The sequence below is a fragment of the Ascidiella aspersa genome, chromosome 6 (assembly GCF_963924565.1).
Source record: "Ascidiella aspersa chromosome 6, kaAscAspe10.2, whole genome shotgun sequence".
Taxonomy (NCBI): domain Eukaryota; kingdom Metazoa; phylum Chordata; class Ascidiacea; order Phlebobranchia; family Ascidiidae; genus Ascidiella; species Ascidiella aspersa.
The window spans coordinates 18,926,113-18,947,700 of record NC_139452.1 but is presented as its reverse complement, the minus strand read 5'-3'; the positions used below and the strand labels follow the sequence as shown (position 1 = coordinate 18,947,700).

Sequence of the window (21,588 nt, the reverse complement as noted above, 5' to 3'; positions counted from 1 at the left end):
GACCTAATCTAGAATAGTTTATATTAGGCCTAACCTATTGTTTTAATTTAATATATTTTTAACCTACACATTTGTAGCCTACCTATTTTAGATATATTTGATCGTTTGTTAATCTTTTATATCGTTATGTCGAAAAATAATTTGTTAACTTTATTTTCAAAGGTTTCAAGCAAACTTAAATCTTGCAACGATAAAACGTCAACAGTCTATAGCTGCCATGATTGGTAATATAAGGGCAGGTAAAGTTTTTCCGAGTCCCAAGGGAATTAATTCGAACTTTTCTATTTCTAAGCTACCGTTCTCTAATCACAAGTTTTCAGAAATAAATTATGTTTCTATGCCATCGGTTCCTGTTGTTTCACCGACTGCACTGCCGACCTCGAATACAGATTATGTTTCTCAACCTGCAGCTTCACTTTCAGCTGAGACGCAGATTGTCAACGACCAACCGTATTTAACTTTCGAAGCCACTTTAAGTCAATATCTATTTAAAAGTAGGCTAATACTCCTAACCTATCTTTTTCACCTTTCTTTTCTATAATCTTATCAGACAGGAATTCTTGTCGATTGATTGATGGTTCTAAGTATCTCAAATATTCGAAGCGTCCGCCGGACCTAACAGCTTGCAAGGAAACCGTTCGTGTTTGTTGCGGTAGAAGCCTACCTTCTTACGACGTTTAGGCTACACCTGATGATAGCCTAGTAAGCTTTCATAACTTTACTTTACCTTATCTATCTACGACTTCTGACTATCCTAACCTTCTTTTCCCCTTATTCTCAGCTGTTTGCTAGTTTTATGATACCGTTAGACGTTTAGTTAACGTTTTTGGGTAATTTTTAGCGCCTATAACAAGTTACCGTTAACGCAGGGATGGGCCAAACATAACTAAAATTGAATTATACCAATAGGGTCATTACGTAGGATGGCAGCTATAGTTTATTCGTATTTTTGTGCGCGCTATGCATTGTCAGTTATTGGTACCGGTACATACATGTTTATAGTTGTATGCACCATGCCTGTTTTTCTCTCTAAGCCGCCGCCATTGTAAACATTTTGCCGCCGAATTGTGAGCTCATTTTAATGTTGTTATAACGGTCGTGCAATGCAGATTTAAAATCGCGTTTGAGCTGAACTAAATTTACGGCATAGCTGTTTGGTCACTTTGCAAAATAACGCCCCATTTTGTTCAGTTAAAGTTGAAACGTTACGTAAGAGAATGTACTTCTCGCGTAAACTAATCTCTAAGTCTTAAGCCAATAAACAGATACAGTTATCTCTCACACTTGTTTACGGTGTTTGATCCGAGATATCACATCTTGAATAACCTGACTGTTTGTTTTTTGACCCGTTTTTTGCATTGTAGGCTATACATTTCTTGTGTATTCGCAAACGCCGGTGTAAGTGTTTTTACACAGATCGTTCAGCAACATCGAACGAGCTCGATAAAGAAGGGATTCTCAAACGCGAAGGAGCAGTTCAGTTTCAGCTCTTTGACGACCAACGCGCTTTGTGCGAATTAAGCGAGCTTCTTCTAGCCGGACAACTATGCATTTATCAACGCCTTGTAGGTCCGCAACATCTCTTGACTTCTGTTACAAAGAGCCGATCAACAAGGAGGACGTATCATCTAATGAACAATGTTTGACATCCTGGAGGAAGAAGAGCAAGATGGAGTTTCTCCGGACCTATTTTTAAAAAAACAGGGGAGTGTATGTAGCATCTTGCTCCATATTATAGGGTCATATCCCGATCATTTAATTGAAATAGTCTGGTGGATTGTGTCGTCGTCACGTCAGCCTAATGCGTGTATTTATCAAACTGGCTGCTTGTGCTTTGTCAATTGTTCAGAATTTCCTGTTTTTCGTTGGAGTGCTTTATTTAAGTGATGGCATTGAAAGACACTTTAGCAGTAGTTCATATACTGTTCATCGTGGAGTACAGATCTCGAACGTTACGGAGGTAAATTAATTATTGTACGTATTGTAAGAACCGTTTCTTGTTTGCAATAAATATTCTTCCATTGTGATTCGCACCCACACAATCACATTATGCTAATTCACCCCATAAAATTTAGAGTTTGCTGCCTTTTAAGTATCGAAGTTTTGTACTACGCATGCGCACACATCGGACTCGGGTAGTTTTACCTCGTCTTACTAGATTCCCTGATTCGACTGCGCAGCCCTGCTGTAATCTGTCATCTATTTTACGCATCTTGGGAGACGCCATTAAACCTAATTAAAAAGAAAACGAATTGTGACGAGCACAATACTATTTTGGAATAGGCTATACTTCGACGCTTTTCAGTCGATAACTAGAAGTTTTAACTATCAGTTTCGCTTTTAGCTTGGTTTCTCAGTGGCCCATAAAGCACACGTGCTTACTTTTAATGTAGAATGCCCCGCTGTAACGCAGTAAACATCACGTCAATTTTAGGTCATTGAGTCTTAATACGAACGTTTTGTCGTTATCAGCTTGGTTTACGCCCATTAAACAAATGTTGTCCACAAAAAAGAATGTTAAAAACGACTTTTTACAATAGATCTTGTTAAAATTTCTGATTGTCTGGCCTTTTTGCAAAACTGATCTAAAACCTAAAATAATTAGATATTGATATACTATTTATACCAGTTCCAAAATGCCTTAATTAGGACCAACTAACAAAACACAAAAAGTAAAGTTTAGGTCGTGGTACACTAGTAATAACGAACTACATTGTGAGGGTTCCGTTTTTTTTCAACTTTATGCATCCCATAAAACCCTATTTTCTTAGAGTGTTTCGGATTAATAAACAGGACCTTATAAACAAATTATTTAGCAAAAAAGTAACTTCATATTTGCTTGAACTAATTTTACTGTACTATCCTTTTATCAATATCCCCCAAAACACATTTTCACCTCTCTCTGGTTTGTGAAAAAATAATATTGCCTGATTTTTGGCGCTTTTTCGACATAAATCACTGTTCGCTGTTCAGCAAACAAATATTGACGATGAAAATTTTAGCGGGAAAAGTAAGGTGTTCATTTTGCCTCGCTTTTTCTTACCTGCAACGTCAGCTGCGCCATACAAAATGTACACCAGTGTTGTAATCACATAGGTCAATGACTTGTTAGTCACTGTTTTTAGGATTTGACTTAAGTTTGTCGAACAATTCGTTCGAGTTGAAAAAGGAGTGTTGTCATTAAGCATTTTTTTATAAAATTTGGTTGTTTCTCTTAATTTGAAGGACACGTAAAAATGTTTTTTTTTTATTTAATTTATTGCTTATAATCGGACGAGTTAACCAATTGTAGTTGTTTTAACGTTTATGTTTTTTGACAACGAACTGATTTTAAATTGTCTTGATCTAATTATGACCTGACTGGACTTAAGTCATTATGAAATGACTTATTTACAACACTGGAATGCAACCTAAATCCTCCACATACGAAAAATTATTTAGATGCTCCTTGAACAGAAGTTACCCCGAAGTCGCTCTACCAACTGAGTTACACAAGTTTAGGGAGGAGCTAGTCGTGAAACAACCATACGCCTATGCTTGCTACATTGTGTGTTCATCACAGATTGTTAAAAAAGGTAATAAATAGTGCTTAAACTTAGCTTACGTTATTTTAATAAAAAAATTTGACTTTTATGCAACAAATTAATAGGCAATATATATTTTAGGTTTCATGCAGGTCCATGTGAGGCTGCCTCCACTCGCTTTATCTCCAACGTAATTTGACTTAAATCTTGAATGAACATTTGAATCTAAAACACAAAAAACATCTTATAGGTTACAGGTTGTCATGGTATAGTTTAATTTCCAACATATACACAGTTGAGTAAATAAGTCATTTTGAAATGGCTTATGTCGCAGTCGAGTCTTTTGAAGAATAACTGAGTCCCAAGTCAAGTATTTTGCAAGAATTAACAAGTTAAGTCCCAGTCCAAGCCATCAATTGCCCTAGTCAAGTCATTATACACTGGCCAACAAAACTCATTTTTTGTGCCACATAAGTTTTACAGATGGTATGAAATTTTTGGCCACTGAATCTGAAAATAACATCAATATCTTTCAACTGGGCTTTAGTTTTTTAATAACAATATTTTCAAATTTGGCTAGACAAAATCCCTAACTTTAAAAAAATTAAACTCCATTATCAGTAACATGCATATTCTAAATGTTTATTATCCAGTATGCATTGCTTATTCGTAACCAGATACTTCAATACGTTTAATCGTAATAGAATCCAGCCTAGAAAAAATATAGCCTGTGGTGAGGCTTGAACTTACGACCTTCACAATAAGTTGTTCTACAGCAACTGAGGTAAACAGGCTAATAGGGGAGCAAGTCGAGAAGCAACCAGAACAAAATTAGTTGCTGTATACCGTTACGGCCGAAGTCGTAGGTTCAAATCTCACGGCAGGCTAATAGTTTTTCTAGCTTGGCCTTGCTTGTACGACAATCCTAAATTGATTAACTGATTTCGGTTAGCCCCTTGAGGCCCCCTGTGTACTATTTACGTAATGTACTTTGATTGTTACTAAATGTAGATTTGTGTTTTGACACCACCTGTTATGGAAAACGAAAATATGTTGTTTACTGCTAATAATGCCCATTTTATTAATGTTTGCTCGATTTTTACCTTAAGTTTGATTTTTTCCATAGAACTCAGTGATTGCAATATTTCACATAATTGCATCAAAAATAAAAGTATACAGTATGGACGTGCTTGAAAGATAAATAAGGTATCACCAAAGTTGTAACATAAAGAGAATACCAATGTCAAAATTAGCCAAAAAATGGCACTTGATGAAAAACTATATAATATCTTAAAAATTAGAGCTAATTCGTAAAAATCAAGGTCGTTTTCCAATTTAGCGGTTTTCCAATTTAGCATCAAAATAGGCCTATGCAAAAACTGTTAGAAGTTTCTTGGCACCAAAATGTGTGTTGACCAGTGAATAATTAGGGTCAGCTTTAAATCAAAAACTAGTATTAACTCAACTAAAAAATACAGAAGATGTGACACAAGCAAGCTAATTGTTTTACATACAAAAATTAAAATAAATAACCCGTTTTTAATAAAAATATTTAATGAAAACACCTAATTTTGACGCAATGACTAAAGTCCAAGTCAAGTCATTTGATAACAGTCAATTAAGTTTATTACAAACACGGCATTATAAACACTCCAGTTATAATCCTGTAATTCATGGGAAGACCTATTTTTTACAATCAACCTATTGAAGGCAGGATGTATATATACACCCAGTGTACTTTGAAGCGCAGACCTCCTATTATTATTGTATTTGAGTTAGTGCAACACGTCTTTTCGAACATGTGCCTGTGGATATGTTAAACGTCACCATTCTTATTGCCTTTTACTCAGCTTGTGCTTTTACATGCATTTTAATTATTTTCATTTATGATTTCTTAACTTTCTTTATTGCCTTTAAGTGTACCAAAGCTTAAACAGTTAAATAATAAAGAATTTTTTTGATCGAAGGGGAGGACTTCATTCTTTTTGGGGCCATATATTTTATACCTTTCTATTTTTAGTATTATTGCTATAATATTGCAGCGCACAATATAAAACCCACATAGTATTTAGAAAAAATGTTACAAAATAATAGCTACAACAACAGCAGCTACTAAAAAATATTAAAGGCATAATAATATATGGGTTTTCATAGAAGGTAATTACAAGAAAACACACATATCTAAGCAGCAAGCTTTACACATACTATCTAGCTTTTCCGGCTTGATTTGCAAGTAGCGTTAGCCAAAGGTGACTTTACCTACATCTCTAGCAGCCTTAATTTTCCTGCCCATTTTCAGGTTTCCCTTTTCATTTCTTTCAGTAGTTTTGTTGTTTAAAATACACAAAAGATTTGTTTAGAAACTTAACAAATTTAGCAAAGCTTTGCAATAAGCAACCTAAGTTAGTATTTAAAACTGCAAATTTCTTTAAGCATTTTAATCAGCTGTTTTTAGCAACAATTCAAGCGGGGTGTTTGGATAAAAGTCGCAACATGAGATACAAATTGCACAGCATAACTTCATTAAACATTTCAAGGATTTAAATCCATAAACCCATATTGTGCTTAAACATTCCTAAAACGGTATATTTTATGTCAAAAATTAACATTTTCAATATGTTTCAAGGCGACGTCTGCTAAACATATAACAGTGCAAGTTTTTTTCCACTCTGGAGCATTTTTACTTTGCTTCAAGGTTAAGCACCTATGTTTGTACAAATGTTGATTTATTTCTAAAAACGTGTGTTACTTCTTATATTTTAAATCAGGGTAATATATTATATATTTATATTTGATGCAATAAATTATTGTAAAAAAGTATTAGATTTAATCATACTGTAGCTTCGGAGTTATATACTATTAGTTGGGAGTCTCCTGTAAATGTTTCATAAATTTGCACTAACCTTTTCAAGCTGCAATCCTGTATTTTCAATAGGCACAGTTGCTTGTTGCCTTAGATGTTTGTTGACAAGTTGAAACAGATTATGAGTTGCTATCTTAATTCGCCCCAACAATAGCGTCTTTTTGGCAGCAGTATTCTTAAAAAAAATTGCTCATCATTAAATGCTATTAATTAATCTTGATCTGGTGTAAACAACCTACTTAAAACCTAGGCTATACCTATTTAAACATCAATCAACAAAGTTAACCTACTTGAATATGAGTCCACTTGCTTTCCCACTTAACAGCCTTACTTTGCGCTTGATCTAAACGGGTTTGAAGTTGAGCTAGCTGATTATTGTAATATAATATCTCATTGTTCTTTTCCTCTGTGAACTTCACCAATCTGCCTTTTTCTTTTTCGATTGCATCTTGATTTTTTTGATCTCGGTCCAACAGATCCTTTGTTTATGATAGATATCCATGTAGAGAGGAAATTGCTTGTAGTTATTAGTTTATAGCCATATTTAAAAAAAATATATATAATAAGGTTTCAGATTTGAAAGACTTAACTTTATTTTAATGGCATTTTACGCAACCATGTATTGTCAGGTTAAAGTAAGAATAAAAGCTGTTATCAATAAAAAGGAAGCCAATAACATAGTATGTAGGGCAAAATATAGATGTGTTTTTGGAGCAAAGAATTGTATTATGATCAGTGGTGTACATGTTGGTATGTACCATGAGTGGTCTCGCGAGCCGCATATGGTTTTTCAACAATTTTGTTTGCTTAAGTTAGCGCCTATTGCACATTCTAACTTGGATCATGTTAATTTCTTGAAAAAAACATCAATTTTGGCTAAAAATATATATTTTAGAATTTTTTACAGGGTGATGGGATTTATTTAACAACCCAGCAGGCCAGTGTGAATAAAATGAGTGTTAATGTAGGTAGCACATGATTATAGTTGTATAAAGGGTGTCAGTAGGAAATTGTCTACATTAAAACACTAAGTGTTTTATCCTGCCACTTTTTTATTCTGTATTTATTGCGTTTTTAATTATAAAACATTTCAATTTAAAATTATTTTCAGCAGACCAAATTTTATTACCACTTGATGTCAATAAGAAAAAATATAAATATATATATTAAATATAAACATAAACAAACTTACTAGATGAGTTGCCACTAATGTATCATATCTTCCAATTATCTCTCGTATTTCACCAAACTCATCTGTAGATTCTTGGACACGCTCCATATATTTTTGAAATATGGAGTTTTTTTCTAATTTTTTTTGATATTTATCTCTCTCTTTGGAAAGGTTTCCAATATCATTCTTGAGTCTAGCAAATAAAAAAATGGTATATGAAATACCATAACTGTTATGTGATATGTTAAACCAAAAGGTAAGCAAATTATTACAAATTTCTGCATAAGCAATGAAGAAAATGGAGTGGAAGTATGAAACTTTAGTAACCACATGTTTCTTAAGCAAATATTTAGTGCCCCTTAGATAAGGGGTAGGATTTATAGGTGGTTTACTTTGAGGGATGAAATTGCCACAACAACCGAGCAAAATGTAAAGAACTTTATGTAGATAACTATTCAAGTTCATACGAACACAAAATTTTACCTTTTTTACCTTGCTACAAAGGGTAATTTACCAAATTTGACTATAGAAGACTTTGTGATGTTAAACTAAATCCCTGTCACGCTACAAACTAAAATAACCTGTATATTTTCAAAATTGCTCAAATGTTGTACACTTGTAGTTTTACAACCTGATCACAATAAACTTTATTCTGTCAAAATTAGTTAAGGGGTTAAAACTTATTTTGTTTTTAAATTTTGGGTATTTCACATTAGCTGAAAGCAAAATTATTTTTTAAATCAGCAAACGGTAACAAAATTTTGACAAAAATATCTTAAAAAATGTTTTAATTTTCTTAAAGTGCTAGGCTTCATTGGACCTTTTAGGGATACCACTGTCACATAAGCTTTGTAACATAAGTATCTAAAAATTGCATTTTGATTAGAATTACAAAATTTGTTCAACGCAAGGTCTGAACTATAAAGTTTTATAAACATACAAAAAGGTGACATTGGTTTTTAAATAAATTGCTTTCCAATATGTTTTACTTTAATTATTTATTTATTTAGTGTCTATGGAACGTTTATTCGAAATATTTTCTTTTAAACATGAGTGATTGAGTGGTTTTACATGATAATGTGGCCCGCGGCAATAGTCTACGGCAATCCCCTACTACTTGCTTACTACGTCAAATATCAGATTCTTAGTTATTTTTTGGTTCTTTGTCTTGGGTTAAAATGATAGGAATCCAGCCATAAGATCGAAATAAGAACAACATTAACGTTCGGAAACACAATTCGGAATAAGACCGTAATAGGACTAATACCTAATCGTCGTAGTACAGTCTAAATCGGAATAAGTCATAAACCCGTCGGAATAGACCTTAAATGACCAAAAAAAATTAGGCCTATAAAACATTTTAGCTAATCCAAACCCCATCCCTAAGTAAATCGCTAATAACCCAATAATTTTAACCCTAATTACCCACCAATAACCCTAAAGAGGGCCAAAAAATCAGGTGCCAAAATAGCGGTGCCATACGGCTCCCTTTAAAGTAAGGCACCCAAAATTCGACACAAAACGGCCGATGCCATTATACTTATAGCCCCCGATTGTCCCATACCCTCTCCCTACAGTTTCAGGCATTATTTTGGCCATTTAGGCCTTATTTCGACGAATTTAGGACTTATTCCGACAGATTTATGTCTTATTCAGACGATGTAGTTCTTATTCTGTCGTAGATATTACTGCATGTTTGGCTTTATTATGTTGTTGGTGTTAATACAATGGTTTTATTGATTTTTCTGAGTTAGGTATTGGTCATTTTTAGGTCTTATCGTAATATGCTTCCAAATTAGATTTAGAACTTACGATCAATATTTCCCGTGGATTTTGCCAAGAAACTTAAAGTTGCAAATTTAACAAAGATTGGATGCCGAAGTACTTATTCACACAAATTGTTCTTATTTCACTCAAATGCAAGAAAGCAGTATGTTTGCTGTGCAATGAAAGTGTTGCCGTGTTTAAATAGTACAACATTAGCCGCCATTATGTGACAAAACATGTAGGCTAGGCTATAAAAGTACAATTAATATATCGATTAGGAATCCGGCCCGCCAAGTACTTTTTTTTCCAAATCAGGCCCGCCGACTGGAGAAGTTGCCCGCCCCTGCACTAGACCCATCAAAGTACACTGCACACCTAGTATATTGTTTTCAAAGAAAACAATGAACTAATTCTTTAAAGTTTGTGTTTTCTTTCTGATTATCTTTTACATGATGTTACGAGGGTTTATGAGATTTAAAAAGACACAATATCTTATCTTAAAATAGAATATACACCTTCAAGGATTGAATATTTCACTGATGGCTGTGCGAGTCAGTAAAATAATTGTAAAAAATTCTAAATTGCGTAAACATGAAAAATATTTCGGTGTTGTGTTGTTTTTTAGCTACTAGTCATGCGAAATCTGCATGTGATGGAATAGGTGGAACAATAAAAAGAACAACATTCCTGGAAAGTTTTTGACGCCCATAAGACAAGATTTTAAAATCTACAACAAATTTATGTTCATGTTCACTTTTTTTGTCTATACCAAGTGTTATTTCAAAATTATTAGAGGAAGATTTGACTGAAACATGGTAACCTTCAAGAAAGTTTTGTAAATGCAAGTACAATTCAAGTTACACAGAGTTTTTACAATTTTCAGATACAAAATGGATAAATAACAATGACCAATATGCACAGTAACACAGTCTGTTGCAAAACAATATTTTTCAAGGAAAGTAGGCAATGGAAATGAGGATATCCATGTAATTTTTTACATTCAAAAGTCCCTGATGTATTATTTCATTTCCCTGAAAGCAGACTTAATATTAGTACCAATTGAGCAAACCTTTGCTCTGTAAATGCTCTATCAGTATCATTGTCACAAGATCAGCAATGTTTTGTCAAGAGATCAGCATATGTTTTGTTATTCCAATGTTTTCTAGTCCCTTACCAGTTAATTAGTTTTTTATGTAAGTAAAATGTTACATTTTTTTCATAAACACACGTAACTTGATGTTTTATGTTTATTGAATGTGTTTCTGAATTATTTGTGTTTTTACGTTTAACTTTACACTTACTTTCCAAAATACACGAGATAAGCAAAACTTTATTGACCTTTTAGATTACTCCTACTTGCAGTTTAATTGGATTTCAACCAGTGATATCTGACATACATTTTAATATGAATAACAATACCAGGTTTAAAAGGAGTATTAGGAAAAAATTATTCAATAGACACCTTGCAATTTTTTCATAAAATGTAATGTGATATAAAAAATTTAGAAGGCTATGTTACACAGCTCATATGACAATGCAATTTTTAAAAAGTCCTAAACTATTTTAAATTAAAGTACTTGGATAATCTAAAATTAAAACATAGTTTTTAAATATTTTGCTTTAAAATTGTGTTCCACTTCACTAATTAAAAAAATGGCTTACATATCATTAGTACACTGAAATTTCACAGACTCACAGACTCATCAACTCTGTGGATCAATGATGCAAGCAAAGCAGGCTAGAAAAACAACTAACCAGCAGTGAAGTTCAAACTCACAACCTCAGACCATACCAGGACTGTCGCCCTACAAACTGAGCTACATAGGCTTAGAGAAGAGAGAGTCCACAAACAACCATACACCAAATCTTGCTACATTCTGTTAGTACAAGCAACTTCTACAGTGCCATATCATCATTCAATGAAAGAAAAGTTTCAATGAAACAACTGTGATCTAGCCCTTCAGAAGCTGTTTTTTTACCCGCCCTTAATCAATTTACACAAAATAAAGTTTATTGTGATTAGGCTGAGACACTTTAAAAGGGTGAAATATATAAAGAAAACCAAGGTGTATATTGGTTAAAATTTCAATCATTTATGGTTGTTTTGACATGTAATTACCCATAAATCGAACAAAAGACCAGTCACATGCATTGTTAAAAAAGTTATCTGGGAAGACAAAACATACAAAATGTAATGTAATTTTATTTATAATATAAATGCACTTGGAATTAGGATATGTGATGGGTTTTAACAGACAATGTTGGCAGAATCTCGCCAGCCTTCTGGTGACAAGCATTTTTAGCGAAAAATTCTTCGGATTTTTGGTCTAGCCCCAAAACTTAAATGATGTGTTCGTCAAAGGAATGTATCAACCTTGCCATGTTTAGGCGATAAACAAGACTATTAAGCAGTAAATGAATTAGAAAAAAGTTTTTTGCGACATAACTAAATACATATGGGGTGTGTTGAAGTACAGTCTGGGGGTGCACATGTCTGCTTCTTACTCTAACACTGTTACATAGATAAGCCGTTTTGGGGCGAACTCATGTTCACACATGCAGCTTAAAATCAAATTGAAAAGCCAGAAAAAAAATCTTAAAATTGGGAGAAAAGAATGTTTTTTTTAACTGGGATAAATTTTTAATAAAAAAATAACGGTGTGTTATTATCCAAGTTAATAGAAATTATTTGCCGAAATTAGAGTCACACAGTGAAGTGCAACATGGCATAGTATGCATAATATCTCTTGGCTGAATAGATATGATTCAGAAACACAACCATAGCTAAACGAGGCCGAAGTTCGCGCAAATCGCGAAAATTTTTTGCGTTTACGTAATTAAAACAGCCAAAAATATAGTTTAAGCCTTAAATGAAACAGCATGGCCTAGTACAGGGTGGTCCAAGGTTGACAGCATCGCGGGCCACATTTTTGTTGGCGAGTTGCTCGCGGGCCACACATAGAAGACTACATCAGTGCTTAAAAAATTGTTTATTTAACAGTTAAACACCAAATGTTTTTTGAATATATGCGTACATTTAAACACATTTGCTATTTTGTTTATTAATTTTTTTTCAATAATTTGTCAACATCAACATCTATATCAGTAGTTGACAAACGCAAGCAGGCATCTAATGTCTCGTCTCCCAACCGGTTCCTTGTATTAGATTTCAGTCGTTTCATAACGGAAAAGGCGCCAAATATAGGTGCTCCCGAACATCGACAACATCCTTAAAGCAAAATCCGTTAAATTTGGAAGTTCTCTTTGTTGACAAGCTTCCAAAAATCTTCGTTACTCTCATTCTTTTTGGATAGGAGAAAAATAGTTGACTGCAAATCGCATAACTCTAACTGGAGGCGTATCTATCATCAAATTCTTTTTTCGCGTTGAGAAGCATCTCTGCAAAAGCAGAAAACTCTACAGTTTTTCCCTCTTCAAGTAATAATTGACATGATGGAAAATGAGTAACAAGATTATTTTGGAGGTTGTCCAGAAATAATCTCAGATTCCTGCGAAAAGCTTCAACATGCCCGAAAAGTTGACTAATATTTTGATCTTTTTGTTGCATTTTTTTGTTCAAAATGTTCAGATAACCGGTAAAATCTGTTAAAAATGCCAGTGATGCGATAAATTTTTCATCGCTTAAAAGAATCTCGCATTTTTCCATTCCCTTAATTTCTTCGCGTAGAAAACACTTAATTTTCTTTCGCAAAGTAAAAAAATGCTGCAAAGTGTTTGCAGCACTTAACCATCGAATTTTCGAATATAACTCATTTAGGAAACTGATAAATTTTCTGTGCCTTTGGGCTTTATTTCCACCTCTGATGGCGTTTACTATTGCCATTACACTACTCATAATGTCACTCATTTGCAAGACTTTAGTGCACAATTCTTCCTGATGGATAATACAGTAAAATGTTTGGCAATTTATGCCATTGGTTTTCAACAGCCCAACTAGTCCAGTTTTGCATCCGACCATTGCTTGAGCACCATCTGTCACAACAATGGAATACTTTTTAAAGCCACCGTATGCATTGGCGACAGATACAAGACTGTTGTAAATATCTGAACCTTTTGCTGTCCCATGAAGTGGAGCTGCCGTAAGTAATTCTTCATGAATAGTGAAATCGCTGTCAACAGTGCGGATAAAAATTAGAAGCTGATTAATATCGCATATGTCAGTGCTTTCGTCTAAAGCCAAGGAAAAATATTTACATTTGTGAACTATATTTTTAACCTTTGAAGTCACATGTTCACTTATTTCCATTACCCTTCGTGCAACAGTTTGATGAGAAAGGGGCACAGATTCAAATTGTTTGGCCATTTTTTCGTTGCCAAACGAGAGTGCCATCTAAATTGAGCATTTCTTTACAAGTTCTCCGTCTCTGAAAGCTTTTCCATTTTTAGCTAGCATCAGAGAAACTTCGTAAGATGCCTTCTGGTCAGAAGTATTTATTTTTGCAAAGTTGGTAATACAATTTATTTGGTTTTCAAATCTGCTTTTTAAGTCTTTTAAAACGGCTTCTCTTGCAGCGCCCTCGTTCATATTTATTTTTATGACAAGTTTCATAATGGCGTTTTAAATTGTATTCTTTAGTAATTGACACAACTTGTAAACATATCAGACATTGTGGTTTATTCTTGGTCTCAACAAACAAGTACTTTTCCTCCCATATTGAGTAAAAAAATCTATTTGAATTAGTCAACTTTCTTTTTGCACTCATTTTTAAAAACTAACGCAGAGATAGCAGTGCTGTGATTTGTATTATTCAATCTGTGGTTCCCTAATTATGTTACTTTTACATTACAAAATGCCCACTATTTTGTCATTATTACTTTTATTCGTATTAAGCGTTTATGACGCAAAAAACACGTTTGATTTAAAGGCAGACTGTTGTAGGCAATAGCAAAATAGCCAGCCTAGTGCAGCCTACTGCTTACCAAAGTGGGATTAGGGGCCCCGCATATAGTTTGCGTTTATTATTTTTGAGACTTTTGTTGTATCACTGTAAAACTTAAATGGTCGCGGAAAGTTTAAATAAATCAAAAATGTTCGGCGGGCCACTTAAATTGTGGCCCGCGGGCCTGGGTTTGGACCACCCTGGCCTAGTACATCCTCGCTATGCCCATGCGCATGTCATACCTGTCTATTCAACAGGAATGGCAACTATCATGATTGCTTTTTTTGCCGACATAGTCGCCAAGTTGCCAGCTTTGATGCCAAATTCCCAAAGTGACTGCATAAATTCATGAAATTTTATAAATCGTTATATTGCTGGGCACATCCATCAGAATAAAAGCTGACTTTTGTGACGAAATGTATTCTGATTTTTTCAGGTTCACTACTTATGTGGCCATCTTGCCCATCTCTTTTATTTTATTGGCCCCGACATGAAGATATTTGCTAAATATATTCCATTTAATGACATACTGTGAAAATTTAAAAGCTTAAATGCGATAGTTAGTGGTATGACATGAGACACATCATCATTAAACATAGTCAACAAAATATCTGCCGAGTTACAGACTTTCTTATAAACATTTATGTATTTTTCTAGAACTTGTACAATATGTTGAATAGAAAAAAAATTAGCCAATGTGTTATTGTATGTCTGAATAATAGTTGTATGCCAAGTTGCAAAAGGCAGCGTATTCCTACATTTTAAAGTTTATCTCTTTTTGTTGTATCAAAAGGTGCTAAAATGTGAAACTTAATAACTAAATACTAAATAAAAATACTAAAAAACCTTTAGAAATTCCAAATACTATGTTGTCTAAAGATTACTTTGCCAACATAAAAACAAAAACTGATAGCTTCGGAAAATTCTTCGAAAGTCAATAAACTTCTAATGTGATTTTCATATAGAGAAATAACCACATAATATTTTAAGCATTACTTTTGAAACCAGCACCGAAATAAAAGGTGAAATAGCATTTTACTACAGGTTTCCGTTGCAAAATAAAGCCTCCACAAAGATAAAAAGCACTCAATCGAACCAAAAAATGACACGTCTCCACCTAGTTGTCAAACACTTCATAATTATGTTCGAAACCGCTCATCACAGAACAACGCAATTTTATGCAATCTTATTTTTTTATTAAGAACTTCAATTTTTTCAAGAATGAAAAAAATCTGAGAACATTGTTTTCAACCCAAATTATGCATGGAATGACATAACCCACTTTTGCATATTTGCGAACCACTATCAACCTAATAAACTAATAACAGGTTTCTTTAGCTTACTTGTTTTATAGCGTCACGGTATGATGTCATTTTGTGTAAATTTGGGACCGTATTGGTGAACCGCCTGCCATCGCTGTAAAAAGTAATTGCCAACCCCTGGTCCAAGGGTTCGAAAACTCGGAACTCCATTATTTTTGGCTTTATTGATACGCCCTATAAATTTTATATATTTTGCTTGTTTGAGTAACAACTATTTATTTAAGTTTTTTTCATTTTCTTCATGAATATCGCAAAATATTAAATTGTTCAATTAAAATAGGGGTTCTGGCTACAGAAAAACCTTTGCTGAATACAACAGGAGTAAAATCCCAACTATAGAACTCCTTTTATTACTCCATATAAACATAAATCCAGCTTTCTGTTAAGGCTGAATCACCTTTCAATGTCCTTTTCCTTTCCCCTTCTTAATTCCCTTTCATCATAGGATTTCTTTACAGCTCTGGCTCGTTTTGAATCATTTTCTTTTAAAAACTTATCAAACTTTAAAAGAGATTCCTTTAGTTGGTGTTCTTTACGTTCGAGTTCCTCGCGCCTTTGCTGCAGACTTTCCATTTTCATTTGAAATTCCTTTTTTAGAAATATATAAACATTAAACATATCAAACTACAATTAAAATGTTTCACCGTTTCTCAATACAGGAACATTAGCACAAGTGTCGTTAGTAGCAAAAATTAAAGAACGATTCGTTAGTAGCAAAATTTAATGTCGTTAGTAGCAAAATTTAAAGAACGATTATAAGCCAATATACAAAACTAATATTTTCAATTTTGAAATCCAATTACAGTGTATTGTTGTTTTCCTAGGTTTGGAGAGGGGGCATTATAAATGTACTTAATTACCTGACTTTGCCCGGACTATTAAGGTGTTTAACAATTTTAGTTTCCATATAAAATCGATTGCAAAAAAATTAGTATGATCATTATGTACTATGTTATTTCTGACTATTTACCATTTGAAAGTGTCTGTTTTATTAGTTTATTTTGGCTCATTGGTGTATCCATTGGTGTAAGGGTCAGGCTATGACCCAACAAATTATACTTTTAGCCAAGTTTAAAGATGGAAATACATTTTTTTCGCAAATTTAATGTTTAGTTGAAACATCAGTCTAATTAAAATAATTACAGCTTGCTTCGCTTGCTAGGTGTGCCATCAGGTTTTTAGAGGACTACAAATTCAAAGCAAATATGCAATGATAAAAATGTGTGACTAGGGTTGTAAAGGGGTGGAAAGTTTCCGGGAATTTTGAAGGACCCGGGAATAATGGGAATATTGGGGAATTTTCAAATTTGGCATTTATTATGTTTAAAACATTGGTTAAATATTTTATTAACCAGAAAACAATATTAAAAACCTGTCTTGCGCATTTCTAGACGAGCAGGAGGACATGCTATCCGGCAGCAACTAGTACAGGGGTCGGCAACCTTTTTCTAGTCGCGGGCCTAAACCAAACTAGAAAGATATCTGCGGACCGCACAATAAGTTAACTAAGAATTGTGTTATTAAAATGCTAGAACAACAGTAAATCAGGCGAGTATCGTTTTTTGCACTTAAAGACGTATTTAATTACATTTAAGGAGACAGTAAAGTGTTGGCGCAAAGCGCGAAAAAAAGCGTTTGTTTGGTTAAAATTCGAGTTCACACGTCGTCATCCATACTACTAATGAAAAGGGTAATGAAATTACTTTGAAGAAACGAGATAACTTTATTGGTTATTCTAATTCAATATTTGCTAAGTTTTTAAAAGTCTGGGCCTGGCGAGCCAAGTGAGCACATTTTTTTTGGTATAGCGGTATTTCTTTTAAATTTCTTTCCAGTTTTTATTACGCTGCCGAAAATAATAAAATGTTTAAAAAAAGACAAAAAATTTTAAATACGTTTTCTGTTTGTCCGTGACGCACTCGTCAGCTTTCCACACCGCAACGGTAAAGAAGCTTTAATCTTTTAAAAATACATTACAAAACGTGAACCAAACGGATGTATGAAGATCAGCACGTAGCGGGAAAATTTTTTGAACTCACGTAGTTAAAATAGTCAAAAAGTATGTGAAATGTACTCGTGTCTATTTTGTCAAATAGGCGGCGGGCCGGATGAATTACTTTGACGGGCCGTAGGTTGCCGACCCCTGAACTAGTACAACGACTTTGTAACTCACAAAACAACAAATTTTAAAGATTTAGCTACCATAAGCTGGGGATATTTTGGCCCAGACCAGTCAGTGTTGTTTTCACAGTATAAGGCCATTATTTTCCTGTTTCAACATCAAACTAAGATTGTTTGAAAAGTTTCCGAAAATTCCCCAAAATTCCTGTTAATTCCCAAAATTTCCATGGAAAGTTTCCGCTCTGAAAATTCCCGGGAATTTTGCAACCCTATGTGTGACTCAATTTTCCGTGCCATCAGGCTGTGGCCTCTTCAATGCTATTAGACAGGGGCGTATCCTTGAAGTCTCCTAAAGGGTAAGGCTAGCCACTACAGCCAAGGTTAAGAGCCTATGGCTGGCAAGATATGGCTCTTTTAATGTAGGAATCTTTCAAGGATATAGACCTAAGCCACTAATTCTTAGGATGATTTTTCAAACCAGCAATGATCCGATTCCAAAGTGTATTTTGTATTTATTTAAAACATCGCGCTTTTCGAGAACGCTGTTTGTCTTTTTATGGCTGTTAGCCTGTTTGAGAAAATCTCTATATATTTATTGAAATACCAACCACTGCGTAATTAAAATTATACAAACTTAACCAACGCATATGTTTGCCCTTAATATGTCCCACTGTCCTGTATTTTAAATAAGAACAAACTATGCGAACCTATTTAAATCATTATTTTTGTCAAGCTAACTAGTACTTAAAAAATATTATTTATGGCTCTCATTTATGGATATACATTAGCTCACTAAGGTTAAAAGGTTCTGGACCACTGCACATTAACTTTTATGCTGAACACAATAAACCAAACACCATGTTAAATCGTTCAAGTTGTATACTTAAATAAAATGTCCAAGTTGTATACTTTATTAAATTTAGCATATATTATTATATACTATACAAGTTGTGCATTTCTAAAAAAAAATTGTTTTAATAATGGAACTACTTGCTTCTTTCTGTGCGGCAAGGGATTGCTCAACTTCAGCCATTTCCCGACGCTTTTCAAGTAGGCGAGTTGCTGGAGTGAGATGATCGTCCTCTCTTTCTGGCATTTTTCTGCAGCATAATGACAAAGTACTATCAATGTAGAATATGGCGTGGGAGCCTTCAATAGACTAACCGATCAGGTGATCAATAATAATGCAATCAAGGCAGGCTAGAAAAACAACTAACCTTTGGTGAGGTACCAACCCACGCCCTCTCATACCAGGATTGTCACTCTACTGGGCTAGGGACCTTAAACTGGAGCCTGTAGCCGGAGCTAAGCATTATCGCTGAAGCCAAAGATTTTTTTGGCCATTTTTATTATTTTTGTGGACCTGGAGCGGGAGACATTTTTTAGGTTTTGTCACTGGTGACTTGTTTTAGTTAACTTGTTGAATTTACAAAGTAAATATTTTTTTCAACGTTATAGGCTGTGATACATGTTGCGGACTGCAACATTAAAGAATGAAGAAAAAAGAGAGAATTGAAAACAACGAAATAGAGTAAAAATTTGATTTTTGAACCAATCAAGTCATTTCCGTTCCAGCTACAATTCCGAGCTAAAACCATATTCGAACTTCCTCAATGTGAATCTTAATTTAAAGTTAAAAATCATGCACCACATTTCAAATTAACCCGAAAACATCCAAAATCACTTGAATCATTAATTTACAATGCGCCTTTCATAATTAAACTTAGGGGAATTATATCTCATATACCTAATATTAAAATCAAGTTTAATTGTTAATGCTTCTCGTGGGAAATGGTGACAGTGGTATTTTCCCCCGGCCTTTTGGCGTTTACTACCGACTTTTAATATTGTATTTTTAAACTATTGCCGGTTAGGTTGTATAATGGCCGTGGCGTCCTCGTAATTACCGCCCTTCAGATTAGCGGGACCGACGGGTTGGCGTGGTTTGCGCCGACGCGGCGCCTCCCCTCTAAATGACCACTTTATCACACCGACGAGACGCCCCTGGGCAAAACAATCTTTACAGTCTTCTGCTATATATTGGGCTAACTTAACTGACCAAAATTACGGTTTTCATTTTAGTATCATCTAGTCTGAAGGGTTGAGGTCTAGGCTGAGTTATTATTGCGCTTGTGATTGCGTTGTTCTTAATCTAGCCTTAACATACCGTCCGTGTTTGTGTCAGCCATTTTTATTGCCTGTTTGAATATAATAATTTGTACATTCAGCTTCCGTTTGGTATTATTTTGTGAGAATAGACAGACATTTAGCTAAACAGAGCATTTAACATTAGAACTCACGTTATTCCAAATAAAACCTTATTAACGTTAAATGTAAACAAACAAAGACATTAAAATACGCAAGTTTATTTACCCAGGTAAGACAGTTTTTGCTAAGTATTATAATTTATAAAATTTGTCAAAATTATTTCAAGTAAAAATCGGTTCAAAATGTCTATAAATCGTTTACAAAATTAAAAAACTATAGTCATATTTTTGAAATTATCATTCAGCTAACATTTTATCATAAAAAATTATTTTTTTTAAACTATATTCAACGACATTTTAACTGTATTATATCTTCATTAGAGTAACATATATGGTAGAATTAACCACCAAGACGTAGTTTATCGCATTATGTTGAGCTCGAACTTCTTTTTGCTTTATATAAGTGAGTATCTCTGATTTGGACAAATATATTAAACAGTATTTTTCTATTTTTACCTATACCTTGTATTTTAGCTTTTTACACAACAGTTTTTTTAAATAACCAGCATCTTGTTTTTTTATTTTGAAAGTTTTTTTTTTGGAAATGACAAAAATATCAACTACGCATTCCCAAGAGTTGCATAAACCTGAAAAACAACTGAATTATGTTTCACCGGTTGTTAGTAAAACATCAAAAACGAGTGGTTGACAATTTCAAGACACTAATGCAGTACTTCAAACAATAATATGTTGTTTAAATCAATTTATTTCTAATAGGTGAAAAACAATTTTTTTAGGTCAAATTTTGTTTCAAAAACATTTGCAATAGTCAAAATAGGTATCACACACAGAAGTTAGTTATATGTAATAGTGCATAGCTTGAAGCGTTGCACCAAGGAAATATGCAAGTTTTATATTCTGTAAAGGTTTTCCCAAAATACAAATTTGCTTGTTACTTTACACATATAAAAAAAATGTCACTTACACCAGCAATTTGTCTTCAAATGTGCTTCTAAAATAATCCTCTAAATTAACCGTCATTTTGATGTTTATCAGCACTGCATGAACTAAATCCTAAACAATAAAAATACCTCAACATTAGTTTACACTAGGAATGTGCAACCTGCGCCAGAAGAGTAAAAGTATGTGTCCCGCATATAAACTCATTTATTTTGATTGATATGTTGTCGCTTACTTGAAATTGCCTCAGTAATTGACCTTAGCAACTCCTGTGTTGGTCAAACTGGTATTTTTTTGTCAAGCACTGCCTAATGATATTTTCTGATGCCTTGAAAATCATTTCACTTTTTGCAAGCACATGTTGCTGCGAGCAATTTTTTTCTAAGATGAAATATTGCAAAGGAAAGCAAAGAGGCCAGCTATCGGCCCAACATTCAAAAAGTCAACTTTGAATTGCTCATAGTTCTGTGAAAGCAAACACGGCAGACAAATTCGAAATAATGTGGATAGAAAGTAAAAATTCCACTTTTTTGTCTAAAAGATAAAGTAATTCTGATTAGTTTATTGTGGCTTCTCTAAATTGAAAACTTTATTGTTTTAAATCTAAGATTCTTCTCTTGGGGATCACAAAATCAGCAGATCACGACCATTTGCTATACTCGGTGAGTGTGGTGGCCACCAATACACATTAGACTAAATCTACTTTTAAACATATAACCAAATAGTCACTAACATGTCTTTAGCAACAGCCA

General features: G+C 33.8%; 1 protein-coding gene and 1 long non-coding RNA gene across 2 annotated transcripts; one reads left to right on the top strand and one right to left on the bottom strand.

Moving 5' to 3' along the window:
- Positions 1–1,842: 1,842 nt before the first annotated feature.
- On the top strand, positions 1,843–11,110 carry LOC146140610 (uncharacterized). The gene is made up of 3 exons (XR_014501292.1): positions 1,843–1,960; positions 3,442–3,575; positions 11,016–11,110. It is a non-coding gene; the product is annotated as an uncharacterized LOC146140610 (long non-coding RNA).
- On the bottom strand, positions 3,596–20,946 carry LOC146140609 (coiled-coil domain-containing protein 42 homolog). Its single transcript, XM_083391445.1, has 7 exons — positions 20,862–20,946; positions 18,664–18,769; positions 15,946–16,136; positions 7,580–7,751; positions 6,678–6,866; positions 6,428–6,562; positions 3,596–3,749 (listed from the first exon to the last, which is right to left on the bottom strand). Exons 1-7 carry the CDS (start codon positions 20,915–20,917, stop codon positions 3,669–3,671), a joined length of 930 nt encoding a protein of 309 aa, XP_083247571.1. The 5' UTR covers positions 20,918–20,946; the 3' UTR covers positions 3,596–3,668.
- Positions 20,947–21,588: the final 642 nt, after the last annotated feature.